Source organism: Coenobita brevimanus, chromosome 43 (assembly GCF_032717465.1).
Source record: "Coenobita brevimanus isolate Jiangsu-jjx chromosome 43, ASM3271746v2, whole genome shotgun sequence".
Taxonomy (NCBI): Eukaryota; Metazoa; Arthropoda; class Malacostraca; order Decapoda; family Coenobitidae; genus Coenobita; species Coenobita brevimanus.
The window spans coordinates 13,020,872-13,044,167 of NC_136996.1; the positions used below are offsets into that span (position 1 = coordinate 13,020,872).

General features: G+C 40.2%; 1 protein-coding gene across 1 annotated transcript; it reads right to left on the minus strand.

The window, feature by feature from the left end:
- Positions 1-1,411: 1,411 nt before the first annotated feature.
- LOC145397829 (uncharacterized) lies at positions 1,412-23,296 on the minus strand. Its single transcript, XM_080270864.1, has 2 exons — positions 23,269-23,296; positions 1,412-2,031 (listed from the first exon to the last, which is right to left on the minus strand). Exons 1-2 carry the CDS (start codon positions 23,294-23,296, stop codon positions 1,412-1,414), a joined length of 648 nt encoding a protein of 215 aa, XP_080126990.1.

A 23,296-nucleotide genomic window follows, 5' to 3' on the forward strand; every position in this document is an offset into this window, starting at 1 on the left:
CCTGACTGCTTGGAATCGTAGTGACCTTCGTTCCATTCCCATAATTGTTCACAGTTTTTCCATAGCTCACTAACTCGACATCAGTACTGTAAAGGGTTGTTCACTGTCGGAGGTTATTAAGGGGTTCATGGAATACATTACTGTTTCCATCAGTACTCTCCTTTCACATGTAAACAAAAAAAACGAACAAAAGAGTGAGTGCTAAATGTAAGTTATAACTTTCATCAGAAAGACCTTACCAATTCAGATCCCTTTACTTTATTTTATGCAATTTTCCGAGTATTTTATTTTGTTTGGAAAAAGTACTGTATACAGTACTCACTCCAAACATATTTGTAATAATATAAGTAGTGATGAGTTCACCAATACAAGTGATGTACTGAGCTGGTAGGTAATATTCCGTATCATTTCGGCCACCCAGGAAGTGTTATCTGACTTGTAGGCCTACTGTGTCATTACCCTTGTATATGTTCACTAATTTATATGTATATATATTTCAGATTCAGGTACAGTACTGTATTGATTGCAGTATTGTACAGTACTCTCTCCAAACACAGTTGTAATACCATAGGTGGTGATGACAGTGTTCACCAATATATTTAAGGTACTGGTGGGTAGGTTTTTGATTATTCGGCAAATCTAATTTCTCGGCATCATCCTGGTCCCATAGATGCCAAATAATGGGACTTGTACTATATATATATATATTTATATAGATACAGTATTTATATATATATATATCCGCTATATCTATATATATATATATATATATATATATATATATATATATATATATATATATATATATATATATATATATATATATATATATATATTAGTAGTTGGCACCTTTAGTCTCGGGAGACTATGGGCTGCACATCTAGGAGTTATGTTCAGAACAACGTTTGGTGTGGCTGATCACGCCAATATTGGCATGGCAGTCCTTTCTGCAATGAGAGCAGATATATACGGAGGCAGGCTGGTTTGTCTGCCTGCTAGCTCTCCTCTGCTGCCGCTTTACTTCGGACTGCTCCCTGACTGATGCCTCGAAGCAGGTAGTTCCGTTCTTCACCGCCTGCTTCCAAGAGGCTTTGTCTGTAGCGACGGCTTCCCAAGTGTTTGTATTGATGTTAAGGGCTTTCAGGCCCCTTTTGCAGACATCCTTATATCGCAGTTGAGGTCTTCCTCGGAGGCGCCTTCCTTGCACAAGCTCGCCATAAAGAAGGTCTTTGGGTATTTGCCCATCTTCCATGCGGACAGTGTGTCCAAGCCAACACATGCACCGCTGTTTAAGGGTGGTGAACATGCTGGGGATGCCTGCTCTTTCTAGGATAGTGTTGTTCGTTATCCTATCCTTCCGAGTAATGCTGAGAATACGTCTGAGGCAGCGCATGTGAAAGCTCTTTAACCGTCATTCCTGGTAAGAATGCAAGGTCCAAGACTCGCTAGCATAAAGTAGTGTGCTTACCACACAGGCCATGTAGACCTGGACCTTGGTGTGTTCTGTTAGTTTTTTATTTGTCCACACCCTCTTTGTTACACCAGACATGGTAGTGGATGCCCTGCCGATACGTCCATTTATCTCTGTGTCTAATGAGAGGGTGTCAGAGATGGTGGATCCCAAATATACAAAATCATGGACAACCTCAAGTTCTTGATTGGCTATTTTGATGTTAGGAGGGGTATCCACGTCCTGTCCCATGACTTGAGTTTTCTTCAGGCTGATGGTAAGTCCGAAGTCCCTACAGGCCGAGCTGAACCTGTCGATGAGCTGTTGGAGATCATCTGCCAAGTGTGCAGTAATGGCAGCATCATCAGCGAAGAGAAGGTCTCGCAGACTTGTCAGTCTTACTTTTGTTTTCGCGCTCAGCCTGGAGAGGTTAAAGAGCCCTCCATCAGATCTACTATGGAGGTAGATGCCTTCGGTAGAGGTTCCAAAGGCATGTTTCAGCAGGACAGCAAAGAAGATTCCAAAGAGGGTTGGGGCAAGTACACAGTCTTGTTTCACGCCGCTGTGCACGTCGAAGGGATCTGATGTTCGACCAAAATTTACTGTACTTTTCATTTCATCATGAAAGGATTTTATAAAGCTGAGCAGAGTTGGTGGACAACCAATCTTGGCCAGTAATTTGAAAAGGCCGTCGCGACTGACAAGATCGAAAGCTTTTTTTTATATACATATGAGGTGGAGAGATGGAGTAGAGAGGTATATGAGGGAAGGGGGGGTGAGTTGGGGGGAGGGTAGTCAAATGGTGGGTGACAGAGCGACTTGGAGGCGTTTTGTCTGCGGCCACCCTTTGTGGGATTCAGGCGTCGGGCTATAGATAGATAGATAGAAAGATATATATATATATATATATACTGTAACAGCCATGGCTCAGTGGGTTAGAGCGCTCTGTTCTGACCGAAGGGTCGGAGGATCGAATCCACCCAAGGGTCATTGGTAGACATCAGGAAGGGCATCCGGTCATAAAATGCCACACGCTCCAGTCCAAAAGTCCTCTACTCAGGGGCAACGCCTTAGCCCTTCGGGGATACCAGGCGTAAAACCAAATTTTTATATATATATATATATATATATATATATATATATATATATACTATATATATATAATTTATTATATTAATTTTCAAAAATCAAAATAAAATAATGACACTTCCAAGAGTAATCCACAATTTATAACTTCACGGGAGGATTTTGAAAGTACAGTACCTGTACATAAGGGTAGACGAAGGGATCAGAAGGAGTGTTACAGATATAAAAGAAGTTAGAGTATTATTAACAGGTTCAAATCACTTTGCAGTGATGACAAAAATCAAAATTATATATATATGGATGTAAAAAAGGAAAAGGTAACCAGTACTGGAAGAGAGCAAAGGCCAGAGAACCTAGAGCAAGAGCAGTTAGATTAAAGATATGGGCTGAAGTTGACACAAATTGAAGAGAATTTGAGCTAGTAAGTAAATACTGATAAAGATGTAGAAGAAATATATAAAATTGTTAAGATGGGTATGACAGAAAGAGCTCAAGGAGATGGGTATGACAGAAAGAGCTCAAGGTTAGAAAACTGTGAAAAGAGGTAGGAAGAGAGGTAGCTAATGCTTGATATTGCTAATAGTGGTACTGGAGTACTGTATGTTTAAAAGAAAAGATGAAGGTTGGGAAGATGCTTCAGAAGTGTACCTCGGGAAGTGAGAGAAAGAAGAAATCAGAAGTAGGGGGTATAGAACAATAAAACAGATGATAAAAGAGGCCTAAAAATGAGTGGGTCATGAGCATTGATGAAAGATAAGTGATCACTACAAGATGACAAAGGAAATACAGTACTATGAAACAGTACAGGAAGCTAGAGAACTGAATGAAAAGGGGGGGGAGGGGAGGTATACTTGAAAGTATGCATGGTAGGATGCCGCAGGACGAGGATAATACAGTTGAGAGACAGAGAATATTTTAGCACTCTAACACTGACCAGTAGGAAAGAGGAAGCTGTTATCTGCTGCAGCATGGAAGAGAACGGTAGAACAGTGAAACGGGGACTAATGGGTAGAGGGGAAATGCAGCAATTAACCCCTTAACCGCTGGGTGTCACTTTTGTGACGCTTGGGAGCAAGGGATCATACCACGGGGCGTCACTTTTGTGATTCTGTGTTATTTTGAATTCGCCCGGGCTTTCAAGTGGTGGCTTGTATCATCTATCAGTACTACCAGTGTCCAGCTATACTCTGTTCTGTTAATGTCATCTGCACTCCCATCCACTGTTGACAATTAACCATTTTTCCCCCTGTCCTTGACTCGCCTCCTTACCTCCCCTCCATTACCCTCTCCTCCCGCCTGCCCAGCTGCACTGCGCTACACAAATCCTGGACGGATTTTTCCACTCATTTTATCCATTGAAATGTGCCCTATGGCCTATTTTTATACTGCTATATGTCTGGAATGGGATAATTATCACCTGGCAACACCCCACGTGCACTCGTTCACTAATTTTCCGTTTATTTACCCTTGAAATATGCCGTATGACCTATTCTCGTAACAAAAATATACATAAGAATGGAAGGGAGAAGCCTAAGTGATATTTACATTCACTTGGAACTACTGTACCTAATTTATTATGTATTGTCTAGATTTCCTGACAATCATTTCATAGCATATAAATCAGCAGCTGTCACCACGCTGACATTGTCAACCCTTCCCTGCCCCTAGGCCACATCATTCAGTTTACTGTTGTCTTTCAAGGTGAAACCACGTTCGATACGCGCCTGTCCTTAACCCCGTGCAAAGGGCCTTGTGACCTCTACCCCTACTAAACCTCGTGTGGGAAGGGGTAAAGGGCTAAGTGACTCTGCTGTGGATTGTGAACTGGCTAACTGATCAATGATAATGATGGACAGTGACTACGATCTTTCTGGTGACTCTAAAACAGTGCAAGTGGAAATGTAAATACAGTAGAACCTCTCTCATTCGGACTATATGAGAGGAAGGGTTGTCCGAATTAGCAGATTGTCTGGACCATCAGGGTAATCTCCAGTTCATACCAAAAACTGTCTACATATGGTATGTTTGTTAATTATTAACATATGTGGCATATGTCAACCCTACGTAACTGCAAAAGATGAAAGGATACTAAAATAACCAAACTAATCATGTATGATAGTTTTGTATTGCATAATTTAAAGGTAAGGCCATGACAAGAAACTAGCCTACATTTTAAATTTTAGTAAGTGACTAAGGCCCGTGTAGGCAAAAAAATGAATTAATTAATTAACTGTAATATTTGGAATAAAAACTTATGTAGGCAAAAAATACATTGTCATCTGTGGCATATTCATAACGCCCATATGGGCAAGAAGCTAATGTTTGATGTACAAGTAAAGCACATTTATACAAAAAATGATCTACAGTAATCATTAACCCGCGCCGTCCCGAGGACGTACTTCCATGTCCTCACGTTTTGTCACAGCTAATCCCGAGGACGTACTTCAACGTCCTGCAATTGCAAGGTTCATAATTTCCACAATTTTCAATTTTCGCGAGTCATTTTTGGTACGTATACACGGGACACCTTCCTCAACAAGATGCCAGGCAGAGACAATGCCTTACCCAGCATGACCTCCTCCCCCCCCCTGCATGCCCTTTTCTCAGCAATTCACCTGTTATCAGTGACCTGGCCAGTATAGCCATGTCATGCCACGGTACGAAAGTCAGGGCCAGAGTGATTCCCCAATCAATGACAATGTGGAGGACAAACTTTACATAACATTAGAGGAAGAAACAGTTAGAAATGATGATCAGGTAATGTGGCAAAAAAAGGTCAGGTATTAGTGAGTGAAACAATGCTTATAATGCCTATATTACTGCTTGAAAACCAATATACTCTTGTACTACATATAAATTCGTAACAGTAAATACATAAATACCGTTTATGAGTGGTGTGAAATGGTTATCCTCCCACAGAACTCGTTTTCTTTGGTGCCAGCCTGATAGAAAACCCAGTAAGGTAAGGAGGCTCTCCTACCTGTAATGAGTATTTTAAACCTCAGGTGAGCGATTTCTCTATGAATTTTCGATGTTTCTCACCAAAAGCGAAAGTTTTAGCAAAAAAAAAAAAAGGGTCGAAAAATGGTCGGGATTGGGGGGTACCAGTGGTCAAAAAGTGGTCGGGACGGGGCGGGTTAAACACTGCAGAATATTCTGACCCATTTTTGTGTAAGCAAACTCCTCCTTTTAACACCTTTATTCATTGCAGAAGCTACACTTGCATTAAGGGGCATGGTAAGGAGGATTAACTTTTGAAATACAGCGTCAAAATATAAATGGTTGGTGAACTAGTTGATGGAACAAATGCTAGCGTGTGTTTAAACAGCGCCCATGTTGCAACCTAGCTTGATCCGAGACTAAACGAATGACAATCGCTTTCCGCGCCAATTCTGAAAATGACTTTAGAATTACTTTCAACATATTTTTGGAGCTTATTATTTTTAAATTTTGTCCGAATTAACAGAAGCCCGGATCAAAGGGGTCTGAACCAAAGAGGTTCTACTGTAATGTGTAAATAATGCATAAATAGCAAGTGAAAGCAATGAATGTAAATATAACTGAACAGTGGAAAATATTTTAGGTTACTGCAAGTGACAGTGCATAACATAGTGTAAATAAAATAAAAGTGTAAATAATGTAAATAAAACAAAGAATATAAATAGAATGTAAATAGTTGGAAATATAAGAATACAAGTATAAATACTTGGAGTAATGAAAGTGAAAGCTTTGCTCTAGCATGTATAAATACTTGGAGTAACGAAAATGAAAGTGAAAACTTCGTTCTCTACACTAGTTTACTGAACGAGAAAGTGAATGCCTGGAGTGAAAATACAGTATACTACTAGTACTGAAAGAAACTTATGGATAAATAATGTATATATAAATAAGTGTAAGAAAGTACTAGGAATATAAAGTGTGAGTGTGTTTATGAATAATAAATGACAGCCCCGCGTCAGAATACCATCGGGGAACGAGCGTGGGTGGAAACCTTGTATGCGCTCGTAATTTACGTTGCTTTCACTTTTTTTTTTTTTTTTTTTTTTAAATATGGATTCCAAACTACTTGAATTCATAGAATAGTGTTTGTAGTTATAACATCAGGCAGTGGTAACCATATTACAGGGTGTCAGGAAGTGTAAAGTGGAGACTTCATTACCCAACTTCAGAAGTCTCCACGAGTCCAACAGTAGTCAACGAAGGCTCAACAAACATCCCTGGAGAAAGCTAAAGGTATGTGCCATATGCTTATGTAATTATAATATTCTAGGACTAATAACTGATTTTTGGCAAATATTTTTAAAAAGTCAGTCGGACAGTGATTATCCCCGCAGGATGCGCATGGCACATTCCTGACATCCCCACGGTTAAGAGGCATGGCACATTCCTGACATCCCCACGGTTAAGAGGTTAATAAGCTGAAGCTACTTAAGTCATATGGAGCTGATGACAGTAGTGGAGAATGTGTTGAAGATTTTTTTTTTTTTTATTTATGTGTCCGACTCTGGGCATAGGCTTCACAGCCTGCATTCAAGGCTCAGTAGGCCTCCTACATACCGCACACCTGTACATGTCACCACTTCGGCGCTAACACCCACCATCCATACTGAATACATGCTAGGGCTGTCTCATACAGGACTGGTGTATTGGTATTAGCAGGGGTATTTTTACAACATGTCAGCGAGTCTTCTGGTAGATCAGTAAAGTCAGATTTTTACGAAATTCAAATCCTTAAACTGTTCCCTGCCCCAGCGGAATTTGAACCCGGGTCCGTTAGAACTACGGGCCACCTCTCTACCGATTGAGCCACCACCTCCCCCCAGTTATGGTGATGAGACTGTTAGCATAGTGCAAAGTGTGTGCAGACTGGCACAGGATTCAGAGGAACTACCAAAAGACTGAAGAAAAGTAGTAACAGTTCCAGTACACTCAAACCTTGAGTACCGCGGGCAATAAGGACTGGACAAGGACCGTGGTACTCAATTCTGCATCACTCAAACAATATGTTTACATGTATATTGGTACAATGTGTTCTGGCAACTTTCCAAAACTCTCACTTTTACCCCCTTCTTACTACCTTACCCCGTGTAAATTACCCCCACTCATACCCAACATCAGATAAAACACTGGAAGAGATATAACTACTGTATTGTAATTAAGAACATCAATGATATTAAAAATAGCCTTAACAAAACAGAAGTTGGGCTGGATACCCTTGTGCTGTTGATAGGCAGCTCCCCGGTATTCTCCTCTCGCCCCCAACCCCCAGTGTTATTGTTAAAGTTTCACCCACCTTCTCTTGTATTGTGTGGCCTTCGGGAGATGCAAGGTTGTGTGTTTAGATGAAAATTTATGGATATGACAGTTTTAGGGAATGAAATAGAACGAACATGGGTGCTAATCAGAAAAAAATTACTCTTTCATCCATGTGTCCTCGTTAGTTAGAGCTCAGTTTCACATTCTTGTTTGATACCAGGCTTCCCAACACATATCGGGCTGACCAAGCACATGGCTAAAATGCTCAGTCAGTCCGAAATATGTTGGGAAGCACGACATTGAATGAAGAATGTGAAACTGAATGCTAACTCACGAGGACACATGGATGAAAGAGTACTTTTTCTGGTTTGCAAATATTTTGTGTTTCATTTCACCCCCTAAACCTGCCAGATCCATAAAATTTCGTCTAACCACACGGCCTAACGGCTCTCCCAAAGGCCACATGATATGAGAGAAGGCAAAACTTTGACATTATGGGTGGGGAGCAGGGAAAAAATGCCGAGAAGCTACATATCAACACTGCAAGGGTATCCAGCCCGACTTTTGTTTTGTTGATGTTATATTTAATACCACTGATGTACTTAATTACAAGCTATATCTCTTTCACTGTTTTACCTGATGGTGTATATAAGTGGGGGTAATTTACGTGGCGTATGGTGGTAAGAAGGGGTAATGATTGTCTTGCATACTCAAAGGTGGTTTTTGTTTCCTAACTCCCCAACTGGATGCTAGGTTAGGTGAAGTTAGGTTAGGTTAGATTAAATTATTAGGTAGAGTTAAGCTAGGTTAGGTTAAGTTTAAACACTTACGTTAGGGCAGGCCCTTTCGTTGTAACTCGGAAGAGTCAAACGAATGGAACACAGCTAAAAACAACGGGGAACCAGATTTCGCATGAAACATTTTTTTATCACTAAAAAGTAACCCAAAAAATATAACAGACCATCAGGAAGAAGAGCTAAGAATGTGGAAATGAACGCTAATTTACGAGAGCACATGAATGGGAATAATTTTTTTTTTAATAAAATATTTTCATTCAGTTTTGTTCCCTATAACTGCAAAACCCATATGAGTGTGGGGCAAAGTCAGTGAGACACGAGAAAGGACTTGATAGCTGTATGCTCAGACGGTCTGAAAAGTGTTGGGAAGCATGAAATCGAACAAAAAATGTGGAACTGAATACTAACTTAGAACACATGGATGAAAGTTTTTTTTTTCTAATTAGCAAATATTTTTGTTTCATTTTGCCCCCTAAAACTGCAAAACCCATTAAGAGTGTGAGGTAGAACTAGGTGAGGCATGAGAATGGATTCATAACTGTGTGCTCAGTCAGTTGGATTATTATTATTTTTTTTAAATCTGACTTTAAGCAAAGGCTTCATGGCCTATATCTCGGGGGCAGTAGCTTATCCCAAAGTCCAGTAGTCCTCCTACACCTCCACATGTCACCACTTTGGTGATAACACCCACCATCCATATTGAATACATGCTAGGGCTGTCTCATACAGGATTGGTGTATCGGTATTTTTTACATGTCGGCGGGTCATCTGGTAGATCAGAAAAGTCTGCTTTTTAGGAAATTCAAATCCTTAAACTCTTCCCGAAATCAAACGAAGAATGTGGAACGAAATGCAAACATAAGAGAGCACATGGTATTAGCAAACATTTTCGTTCCTCATCCCTTAAAACTGCAAAACCCATCATCAGTGTGGGGAAGAACTAAGTGAGGCGAGAGAAAGGACCAATAACCATATCCCCAGTTGGTCCAAAATGTGTTGGGAAGCATGAAATCGAATGAAGCATGTGGAACTAAACCCTAACTTGCAAGGACACATGGCTGTTTTTTTTTTTTTTTTTTTAATTAGCATACATTTATGTTCCATTTTAATAAATAATAATAATAATTTGGTTTTACGCCAGGTATCCCTGAAGGGCTAAGGAGTTGCCTCTGGCTAGAGGACTTTTGGACTGAAGCATGTAGCATTTTATGACCGGATGCCCTTCCTGATATCTACCAATGACCCTTGGGTGGATTCGATCCTCTGACCCTTCAGCCAGAGCGGAGCGCTCTAACCCACTGAAATTGCAAAACCGATAAATTTTCATCTAACCATTCGGCCTTGAGTATGCCCAGGAAGCATATTTCAGTTCTGTAGGCTATTCATATTCATCTCACCACCAGGAATCCTCAGTCAAGAACGATACTCACCCAGTCATTTCAAAACTAACCATAGTTTTTTCATGAAAACATGCTCAATGTGTTTCCCAGGCAAACATTTCTCAACAACCTAACCTAACCTAACCTACCCCACCCCACAAGGGCTGCTTGGCTGAGATGGCTGGCTGTGGTAATGAAACAAACACCCAAACAGAAAAGAAATATGCACCCAGGAAAGGTCCCCAGTCGAGAGTGTGACATCGTTGCACGTGACTTTCAAATTTCGTCATCAGGCCATATGACTTCCCACGTGTTGACATGACTTGTCTCATTATGCTGAGCGCATCAGAACAAAAACATGTTACTCAACCGCGTGTTACTAAAGGACTGAGTGTATATAAAGGAAAATGGAGTAAGATGGAGTGTAAGAATCAATGGGGGATAAATTTACTAAGCATACCAGGAGAGGTGTACAATAGGGTGTTTACAGAAAGGGTGAACAAAATAACAAGGTAACACAACCGAGGAGCAGGGTGGGCTTTGAAGGCTATCCAGACCAGACACTTACAGTGGGTAATTTAGTGGAGAAGCACACTGTAAAGAATAAGAAGCTGTATGCTGCATAACTTTTATGCTATGGACATGAAGATGGCTTATGATGGGTGGACTGCAAAGCATTATGGAAAGTACTAAGTATATGTGGTGCAAGAGGGAGCTTGCTGAGAGCCATAAAATCCTTTTATGAAGACAGTACATCTGTGAAGGTGGAAAAGAAGCTCAGTGATCCTTTTAGCATTAACGAAAGTGAGAGATAGCAACATATTATGTAAACCTGGTTAAAAAAGTACCCATGGATGGAGTAGTTACTGAGATGAAAGTGAGGATAGCAGATATAGGAGAAATATGACTGCTAAATGGCAATGAAGTGAGTCTTGTAACCTGCTTCTATGCTAATGGTGTGGGTATGATGGCCAATGAGGATGATTTGTAAACGGTAGTGAATGAGACTGAGTATGTATAAGAAGAAAATTCAGAGTAAATGCACAGAAAAGTTAGATAATGGCATGTGAAAGGAGAAAATAGGATACAATAAATGATGGCAGGCAATACAGAGCAGAGGCAAAAATCACACACAACTGAAGATCTAGACGGGAGGTAAAATACTTTGGGGGGCTGATAAAATCTTACATATATGGGAGCTATATTTTGCATATACAGTAAGACCTCAGTATAATGGACTAATTGGGGTCCAAACCATTCCGAAAAATGCAAAATTCTGATAAAAGCAACATCCAGACTTCCCCCTGCTAATCAAGACTTTTTCCGATATATCAGACATTAGTCCGGATAACATATATAGTGTTGAAACTGTTTTGATAACCAGTAAGACCTCAGTATAAGAATACTCCCCCAGTATTCCTGCTTGTCGTACAAGGCGACTAAAAGGGTTGGTGGTGGGTTAGTGCCCCACCCCGTAAAAAGAACTAACTAAACAAGTGAATAAAGCGCCTCAGACCAGGACGGACCATACGTTGACGACTAAGGAACGGACAAAGGACATTCTGAGGGTGGGAACATGGAATGTGAGAGGAGTGAATGATGAAGTGAAAGAGAGAGAGATTGTTCAGGTGCTTGAGGATGCAAAAGTGGATATATCTGGATTGACTGAAATGAAATGGAAAGGTGAAAGGGTGAGAGAATGGGAATATGGTTTAGGTATATGTGCAGGAGTTAATGAGAATGAGAGGGCAAGAGGGAGTATGTCTGATGATAAGCAAGAAGTGGAAGGAGAATATAAGAGAGTATGGAACAGTGGGTGCAAGGATTGTATGGGTGAGGATGAAAGTAGGTATACAATCGTGGGCGATTGTATGTGTGTATACTCCGACAGAGGACCGAGTGGCAAGAGTGAAAGATGAGTTTTGGGGAGTGAAATGTATAATGCTTTGGAGGAGATGTTAGGCCCACACGAACTTACCCCGACCAAGGTTGGAGGCCCATCACAGTATACATTCATGAAGTCTGGAAATCCATTTAGGCAGCCAACTCCACAGTGGTCAAATTTGCCTGTAGGAGGTACGCAGAGCTATCAGGGAAATTTGGTAGTACTAGAGTGCAAGGATGTTGATGTTCTACGGATGAGTGAAATGTATGGTCTACATACTAGGACCCTGGTGGATCACTTTCTAATGCAGGTGGAGTCAGTGACTGCTAACTTAGAACAGCGGAAGGCGGTAGCGCTCACACGTATGGACACAGAGTTGCGTACGTATGTTCTGGGAGAGTTAAGCTTATGTGAGGCAGGTGGTACTTATGGGGACATTAAGACACTGTTGCAGCATGAGTTCAGAGGTCCTGAAGGGATTGCTGATGCATTCTGTGAGCTTGCCCAAATGGAGTATAACTTTGAGGATCCACCTAAGAGATTTGTTAGACAGTTCAGGAGTACCTTTAGGGCAATTTGTAGAGAACATCCCTATACTAACCCTCCCAATGTGGAGCAGATGTGGAAGAATGCTGTGCTACGTAATGTACCCCAGGAAGTTAGGGAACGATTAGAGTTGTTTAAAGATCTGGGAATAGAGGAGACCTTTATTTCAGAATTAGAGAGAGAAAGGGGTTATACACAGTGGTGTAGAGTGGCAAAAGTTATGGATGATGTTAATAATGTTCCAACCCCTACTAGAATCACACCTCCAGTTGTTAGTGGCAATGCTCGTCCAGTGACTCAAGTACCCGTACGTGACGTATCCTTTAAACCTAGACCTACAATGTGGCCTTGTGGGTGGTGTTCAAATGGCAGTAAACATGACCGGGCGAGTTGCCCAAGGAAACCAGAGCGGGGAAGTTGTTTTGATTGCTTGAAAGCGAACTCTAGAAGGGGACATGAGGGATGCCCTGATAGATCTAACTTGAGTAGAAAACAGGAGAGAAGCGTGCCAAGTACACCTCCCGCAACAGCTAGTTCCCTCCCACAGCAGGATTCTCAGTTACATCCAGATTCCCAACCGCATAGGGAATGACTAGAGGCCCCTGAGGTAATGCAGGCTGCCAGCCATGTTGTGTGTAGTGTACAGGATGTAGTATAGGACTACATAATAGATAGATAGATAAATAGATAGATAGAGAGACAGATAGAAGCAGGAAGTCAAATGATGAGAAGGTGTTGTGTTTGCGAGAAGCGAGCAGCGCTAAACGCTTACACGGGGGAAAGCTGACGACAGCGGCCAGTAAGGAGATGATTCAGTTAGCTGTCAGCAGTCCTCTCGTGAGAAAGATCTAGTCCACCCACGAGGAACACATGTGACACACCCCTGCTATACCAGAATTTAGGAAAGAGAGCTCAGACCTAGATTAGCCACCGAACAGGCTAGACAGAAGGAGACAAGCGACCCTAGAGAGAGGTCGAGACGGAGATTAGCTTGAGAACAGAGAGAGAGAGAGAGATAGCGAGACAGGGAGGTAGCTACCCAGGACTTATACTATTATACCTGTTTAATATTTCCAAGACAAATAAAAATAGTCCCATACTATTCTTTACCTCTCCCGTCACTACATGACATCTGGTGGGGAAACTACTACAAGATATAAAAGCCGCTCGACCACAAGTCTAAAATATACTTCTCTACAATTAACTACAAAGTCTTTATGACATTTGGTAGCAGCCGAACGTATACGAACCTCGTCTACGAATCAACATTAAATTCCTACAAAATATCAAGATTGACAACAACCAACAATATCAGCTCCTGCCCCCTCCGTCTCCCAGATCATTACGCTGATGCAGAGGTCAAGAGATCACTCGACGCCTTGCAAGTAGCTTAACGACAAACCAGCAAATCTGCGGACATCGTCTCCGAATTAAAAGCAAATTTCTACAAAAGCAACCGAGACTACAAGGTTAGCTTCAGTTCTACAAAGTCTACAGCCATCTACAATCAACTACAGCCATCTACAATCAACTACAATTAACAACTCTACGTCGTCTGTATAATCTTCTACACGCACCTACAAGTAGCGGCAGTCTTCATCCCACAACGAATAAATCACTAGAGAAAAGGACAGAGAAAACTTCCACATAGAATAAAGGGAACAAACAAACGAAGAGTGAGGCACGATTTACAACTCATCTTACTCACTCGTCTTCACTCAAGTTACTCATCGCTACTCATTCACTCACCACAGCTACCAGTGTGGGAAGCCGACGTCACCATGTGCTGAGATGACATCACAACGCGAGTCTGCCATGCCAAGCAACGTGTGACGGACACCAGGCACTTCTCACCCACTACTCATTACTCATTATTCACATAGCTCCTACTCATATTCACTTATTTTCACAGTTAAGTTGGAAATTCGACGTTCTATGTTGAGGTTTGTCTGGGACAGCCGTTAACCACTACAAATACCAGGCCATGGAGTTTCCTGAGTAATATCGTCCATCAACACACCACTAGAATTATCAAGAGATCTTCAATCAAACCTGTATTTTCTTCCGAGATCGACTTTTGTATCGACACACCTCTACGATCTGTATCAAGTGGGTAAAATTATACTTGCTCATTTCTTCTCAGTGCTAAAATTAGCTATATTCAACTTATTTAATCATCTAGTTTGCTAGGACATAAATAAACAAGAGGCGTATTTCATAACATCATATCTTAATGACAGGAATATTTTCGCAACCACCCACGTTAATACCAGATGACACACAAATTGCCACAACATCAGACTCACAATTAAGAGACAGCCCACCCATTGTACAACCCACACCACACGTTATAGATAAGGAAACAAATACGGGAGTTTCGGATGATGAGTGGGAAACCCCTTCAGATGTTGAGAGTATCGACTTCACAGCTGCCTTAAATACGTATGCCAATATACTTAACAGGGTTCACCGGTCCGGTCATACATATTCTACCATTCCCTCACATAACGATAAACTCGTACAAGTTGAATTAACAGGGCAATCATTAAAGATGAATCAAGAAACAAATACTGCTGATCTAAAAACCACACCTCACGTTTTTGTGTATCACGAGGATAAGACTGCCCCAAAATTCTCTGGCACAGACAAGGATCGCATTGATGTCATTTCATTAATCAGTCAGTGCGAACAAATGTTCATCAAGCGCCACATACTAGATGAACAAGAGAAAATTGCTATTTTTTCATCTTGCATAAGCCAGGAAAGATGTCCAGCAAGCAATTTATTGCGCTCCGATAAGCTACATCGTGCTAGGACATATGATGAATTTAAAACTGAATTTCTGAAGAAATTTTCTGGAGGTATGAACTTCTTGCCAGGTATAATTCCAGAATTACATAAAATTGTAGATCTTGTAAGGGAGCACACTACAAACCATGTGCTCAGTGAAATAACTGCTGATGTCTCCACAATCAAGAGAACCCTATTAGCTACTCTGGAGAATTCTAAGTGGATAACAGATGATGGAAAGATGTCCCCAGACCTCGTCGTGGACATCATTGGTTATGTAGTTGCCTTGTGTAAATTACCTGATAGAACCCTTAAGATCGCCAAAACAATCGCGTACATCCCTGGAATGTGCTTACTAGACTTAATGAACGAGGTAGAGATGCAGTGCAGTAAAGCAGGTGTGGTCGACACACATGCACATTCTGGTAGAATCAGGGTACCTGAGACAGTATCAGCTGTGAAAACATCAACACCGACCCCAAACAGAGAACAAAATCGATCGCGACCTGAAATGAGGCAGTCCAAACAGACAAAGACGCCTAGACCTCGTTCCCACACGCCTTCCTACAGGCAGTTTCATAAGTTTCGCGCAGCCCGAGCAGGTCTCGCGCTATAAACAACACTTTTTATGGGAAATCACCTCGTAGGTCACAGTCAAGGGATAGGTCCATTCTGTGTCATTACTGTGCAAAACCAGGACACACAAGGTATGAATGCTTTATCAAGGCAAAAGAGGATAATCAAAAGACACAAGGGTTTGGTCCTTACTGTAGGCATCATAGATACCAAGGGCACTGGACTAGTGATTGCAAAACAGTAGAAAAAATTGTGTCTATGTTCAAATCGGGGGAAGACCAAGTCATGACAAAAAACGAACAAACATAAAAAAGAACAAGGTTAAACTTCACATAGGAGGCATGTTGGGAAATGAGTGTATCTTGATACCAGCTGTATGTGAGGATCAAAACGTTTCCTTATTTTTAGATACAGGCTCTCAGTGAACTTAATAACACATGAAGAACTAAATAGAATTCTTAAAAATAAAAAGAAAGTAACTTTTCTGGATGAAGCTGATTTAGAATTAAACACAGTAGATGGTCAAGAGATTACAGTAAAAGGTATGATAAGATTAAATCTCAGTTTCACAGAAACTACAAGACCATTCTCTGCATTGTTCTATATCGTTGAAAACTTAGCAATTAAAGCTCATATGTTACTGGGCTTAAGATCCATGAGAACTGAGAACATAACTATACTCCCACAAATGAATGGAATAGACTTTGATAATGAATTTATAGAGGAAATAACTTCAGAGCCCTCACCGATTGGTAGAAGAGAGCCAAAAAGAATTGGTAATATTAAAGGCTTAAACAAACATACACAAATAGATGAGTGTATAGATCCACTTACACCAGCAACCCCATCCTCCAGAATTAGTGACCCAGCTAACAGTACTGATTTATCAATTTTTCCAGCCCATCTCACTAATGATTTGGTTATACCACCTAATTCATACATGAAGGTTACCATAAAGAGCAAATTACGGAATAGTACTGTTCTTGTCTTAGAAGAATTATGTAAAGTAAAGGGATTGTCAGTAGAAAACGCATTATGTCATACGAACGACGAAGGGCTAACTCAGATATTCATTATTAATCACATGAATGGGGAAGTTCAGTTGAAGAAGGGAACTTGCATAGTTAATATTGAAAAATGTTTCGCCCCTGTAAAGGAAATAAATATTGGTGGAGTAACAAGTGAGATAAAATCTACGGATAGAGAAAGAATAAAAGAGAATTTAATTCGCTCAGGTGAATTTGACGAAGAAAATGATTTGTTAACCCTGCTGGAAACACACAGGGACACCGTAGCCTTGCCCGGAGAACGATTAGGGTGTACTAACTTGATTAATCACATGATTAATGTGCACCCAGAAACACCACCAATTTTCGTACCAGCTTATCGCATACCACACTCCCAACGTACACTTGCTAATCAGTATGTCGATGAAATGTTAAAGCTTAGAATTATTGAGCCTTCAGTTTCTCCGTGGAACGCTCCCCTTTTCTTTGTGCCCAAGAGAAATGGAGAAATGCGTGCGGTAGTAGATTACCGTAAACTAAATAATCACACCATCCCAGACAGATTTCCCATGCCATTGCTAAGTGATGTTCTACAGAATATTGGTCCTGAGAATAATATATTCTCGACCATCGATCTCCTAAACGGATACTATCAGATTCCGGTATCTCAGGAGTCACGTAAATACACTGCCTTTTCAACAAACAGAGGCCATTATCAATATACAAGAATGCCAATGGGACTGAGGACAGCCCCTGGTACGTTCCAGCGTCTTATGAATTACGTATTGTCCGGAATTTTAGGACAAGGAATATTTGTTTATCTTGACGATATTATTATCGCAACGAAGAATATTAAGGATCATCTCAGGAAATTAGACTTACTCTTACAAAAGCTTAGTGATGCTGGATTAAAAATTAAACTTTCTAAATGCAAATTTTGCTTTAAGGAAATAAATTTCTTAGGCCACAAATTAAGCTCTGATGGTATTCACACCACTGATGACAAAATACAGGCAGTGAGAGATTTTCCTGAACCCACTACGACTGACGAAGTTAGACAATTTTTAGGTCTGGCTGGGTACTATAGGTCCTTCGTACCACAGTTCTCTCATATAGCCTTCCCTCTATTCCAACTACTCAAAAGATGCTGTATTCCAATGGGAAGAAGAACAAAAAGGGCATTTAACAATCTAAAAATTAAACTAACGAATGCACCTTGTTTAGCATATCCAGATTACACGAAATCATTTCTTATTTGTACAGACGCATCAGTTAAAGGATTAGGGGCTGTACTGATGCAGGAAGATAAAAGAGGAAAGAATCAACCAATTGCATTTGCCAGCAGACAAACAAGAGGTGCAGAAAAAAATTATAGCACTACAGACTTAGAGGGACTTGCAGTGATTTTTGCATTACAAAAGTTTCGAGATTTGGTATATGGTTACGAAATCCACTTATTCACCGACCATAAACCACTGGTGGGTATGTTTAAAGAAAAACTCCTTTCTGGGAGGAGAGCAAGATGGAAATGTACAGTTGAAAACTACAGTGTACAAATACATTATATACAAGGTAAAATGAATATAGTAGCTGACGCATTATCTAGGAACCCGAACACAATTCAGGTTGCGGCGTTAGATCTCAAAGGAAATATCCCAAACCACGAGGATATCGCAAAGGCACAAAGACTTGACCCAGTATGGTCAAAAGTAATATACAAGTTAGAAAGTGGAGATGACATACAATTACCCAAACTGCATGTCCCACTTGAACAATTCACAATGGTCAATAATACATTATACAAAATTAACTCTAAACAACCAAAACGCCAAAGAAATACTAACCAGTTGGTAGTACCTAATGACATGATACCCCAAGTATTACGAATGATACACGACAGCCCACATGCAGGACACCCTGGAAAGGATAAGACATTCAACCATGCCCAGCTATTATATTACTGGCCTTCATTACGAAGAGATATACACAATCATATAGACAGATGCGAATCATGTGCGAAACACAAAGGATACCCAATCACACCTGCACCGATGGGTAATTACCCAGTACCACATCAACCATGGGACGTTGTCGCTGTTGATTTACTCAAGATGCCATTATCATACAATAATAACCTATACTTATTCGTAGCAACGGATCATTTTTCCCGTTATGTCATTTTAGCTCCAATTAAAGATAAGACAGCAGAGACAGTAGCAAAGGCAATAACAGATAATGTAATATGTCGCTTTACTACCCCAAAGGTATTAATAAGTGATAATGGAGGAGAATTTAATTCTGAGATCTTACAAGAAATATGTAAACAATACAACATTAAAAAGGTTAACGTTTTGGCCTATCACCCAGCATCGAATGGGTTGGTAGAGAGACAAAATAAAAGGTATTAGATGTGCTACGACACATTCTCAGTGAAAATTATGCAAGCTGGGATGATTGGATTCCCAGAGTAGAGGCCTCCATTAATGGGTCTATAAATAAATCCATTGGTGACACACCACATTTCATTATATATGGCACAGATAAAAAATTACCATATGAGCTCCTAGAAGGTGACAGCATGCCTATATACAATTACGATGATTACTCTAAACTCCGTTTACGTGAATTCCAGGACATACACAAAAGAGTGCAAAAACAATTAACGATGTCCAAGGAAGAAATGACGGAGGCATTTAACAAAAAGGCAAAAGATTCACCTATCAGCTTAGGAGACATTGTTTACGGAGTCATTCATACGAGAGACAATAAATTATCCCCCTAAATTTGAGGGCCCATACAGAGTAATTAACATAAAGGCAAACAAAGTTTTAATTAAGTCACTTTCAAGTGGCGAAGAAAAACAAGTTCATATTGACCATTTAAAACGAGTTTCAAGGGAATTATCACATAATTATTCAGCCTCGGATACAACCGAACAGGTGAACGTACCTCAAGAAACCAAGCAAGAACACAACAATGATTACAAAAAGAAATTAAGGTCATATACCAAACAATCGAACATAGGTGCAACTATTCCAATGAAATCTACAGTACATCATTTACGAGAATTAAATATCGATTTAAACTCCTTCTATAAATGAAATAACAGCCAACCGTAACGCACATCATCACTATCATCAACCACAGCTTTATAGGAAATTAATAGATTTTTTTTTTTTTCGGTAGGTTACGATGAAGGGACTTATGCTATGGATTCTCCTATACATAGTAAGAGTATATGCGCACCTAGACCCCAAGCATATAGTACGACAAGGATGCCTCATAGCTCCAACGGCCACGACTACAATCGTCAAGGATGTCATGAGTACTGAAATAAGTCTAGATTACTTGTATGACTTACCTACTTATATAGAAAGACTTGCGACGCCGATGCGAACTCTGGACTTCAAGATAGGGAATTATGTTTCACAATCACATATCACCAAGGAAGTGGATGAAATGGTGAAGTTAGCGAAATGGAAACTAGAACAGGCGAAGTCAACTATGCTCGTCATGATCCAAGATCTCCCATCTTCTGGAACAGAGGTGCTGAGCGACAGGAACAACATCACACGTACTCGCCAAAAGCGCGGTTTGTTCGATCTGGGCGGCGCAATTCTTGAGAACATCTTTGGATTGGCTACAGAGGATGACCTTAAAGAAATAAACAAAAAATTTAATAAGATAGCTCAGGTACTAACATACCAAGATAAATTCATCACAGGACAGAACTTGGCAATGAAAACAATTGTGAAAAATCTGAAACAAGCAGAAAAACGTAGCTCTCGAGAGTATAGATAAAATAAATAACTTGGAGGGTAACGTTACCCTTTTCCAGCACTTCTCCATCATCACAGAACATATTGACACGATTCTACTACAATTAGAGAACACTAGAGATCATTTCAGGGCACTTATGCAAGGAATTTCGAATGCTGGTGATGGCAAGATCACAAATGACTTACTCCCAGTTCATGAGCTACGTCAGATAGTTAGTCAAGGCATACATAAACATAAATTGAAGCCATTGTTCCGCAGTAGGAATTTATGCAATATTACCCGTACTTGGAAGCAACACTAACACCAACATCAGTGATAGTTCATGTACCATTCATCACGGAAGACCTGTTCACAGTATACCAAATACACCCCTTCCCCTATAGAAACAACAACACTTTAGTCATCATCAACATCAACACAGACACCGAACTCATCATGGTCTCCAAGAGACGAGACACTGTCACTTTCGCAAGTGAGTCAACGATTGAGCGAAAGTGCCGCACATCCTTACATGCTGTTCATCTTTGTCCTGCGTACATTTTCACGTTTCAGCCTACTGATACGGTCCCTTGTGAAATGGCTATCATCAGCAATAACAATATTCATCATCATTGCAACTTCACTTTTGCTCCAGATAAACTTGTACACCATCAACGCATTGGACACTCGCAGTTTTTTTATTTCCTCATAACACATCAGTTTACATAGTCTATCCAGATATACCACCATCTCATACATCAGCCTCAGGATTATACATAGCACCAGACTACTGTGCGGTATTTACACCATCCATGTCTACTTTTTCCACCATCAATCACTACGCCATCCTCAATCATACACACAAACATTTCCACCCACTGCCTGATATGGACTTAAACATGAGCACAAGTATTAAGCTGACTTCACCTAAGTTTGAAACTATGCAGCTGATCAATGAAACAATGAAGCCCTGGGAAGATTTGAGTTTGAGTATGTTCAACCCATATTATGTGTATAGCCAAGCACCTTCTGTCTTCATAATTATCTGCATTGTGGTTGCAGTAATGCTGTTGGCCATGCACAGAATGCATGCAAGAATTGCTAATTTGGAGTCATTGTTTAGTGGGGGTAGAGTTAACATCACAGTTAACCACCCTGAATGAAGTGTATATATTTTGTATATAGTATTAATTATATATATAAAAAAAAAAAAAAAAAATAATAATAATAATAATAACACAAAGAAGAATGACCCATATATGGCAGACCAGTACCATTATCTTTAAATGAAATATTAGTAACTCTTACAATAATCTTAATTTTAAACTATTTTTATTCTTGCATGTATGCATTTCACTATAATAACCCAAGTACATACTGTATTACAGTTAAATAATTTACTTTAATGCATTTATTCCAATATGTATTCAACTTATTTAAAATGTAATATTACTGAATAATCACTATTTACTATGAATAATATATGTATACAATATTCATACAATTATGTTACTTTACAATATTATGTATTTCACTTAATTAGCTTATAAGTTCATTATAATGTGTATGTAGTATGTATTAATATATTATAACTATTAAATGTCGATGGTACGTCATTTTCGCGCGGCCGAGCAAATATAGGACTACATAATAGATAGATAGATAAATAGATAGATAGAGAGACAGATAGAAGCAGGAAGTCAAATGATGAGAAGGTGTTGTGTTTGCGAGAAGCGAGCAGCGCTAAACGCTTACACGGGGAAAGCTGACGACAGCGGCCAGTAAGGAGATGATTCAGTTAGCTGTCAGCAGTCCTCTCGTGAGAAAGATCTAGTCCACCCACGAGGAACACATGTGACACACCCCTGCTATACCAGAATTTAGGAAAGAGAGCTCAGACCTAGATTAGCCACCGAACAGGCTAGACAGAAGGAGACAAGCGACCCTAGAGAGAGGTCGAGACGGAGATTAGCTTGAGAACAGAGAGAGAGAGAGAGATAGCGAGACAGGGAGGTAGCTACCCAGGACTTATACTATTATACCTGTTTAATATTTCCAAGACAAATAAAAATAGTCCCATACTATTCTTTACCTCTCCCGTCACTACATGACATCTGGTGGGGAAACTACTACAAGATATAAAAGCCGCTCGACCACAAGTCTAAAATATACTTCTCTACAATTAACTACAAAGTCTTTATGACAGTAGAACAGAATGAGAGCTGTCAGAACCTTTCAGATACTGAGGTGGAGGAAGTCCAAAAAGTTCAAAGTGAAGTAGACACTCCAGTGATACGCTTGATTTTGGGCCAGTATCAGGTTTCAGCTTTTGTAGATACTGGTAGTGTAGCAACAGTGATGAAAGAAAGTACAGCAAACAGATTAGAATGAAAGATTAGCAAGTACCGACGTTCATTGCATTCAGTATCCAACCATAAGTTAACTGTTGTTGGCCAGGTTTCGTCGGTAGTGCATACTGCCCCCGAGACAAGCATAGTGCAGCGGTTTGTAGTGGTCCCAGACTATTATTTGTCAACCAAAGTGCTCATGGGTGCGGACTTAATTGGTAGAGCGATTTTCACTTGGGATGGAGAAGGTCAGGTGATGCAATGGGGTGGTCAGCAGTACGAGGTCCGAAATAAGCTTTGCCAGACAGTGAACAGAATAAAGTCCCAGACTAACCATACGAGAAAGGCAGAAGGAGAGCTAGTACAAGTGAAGTGTAGGACTGTGGTACCTGCACAGCCATTGATGTTAGTACCCAT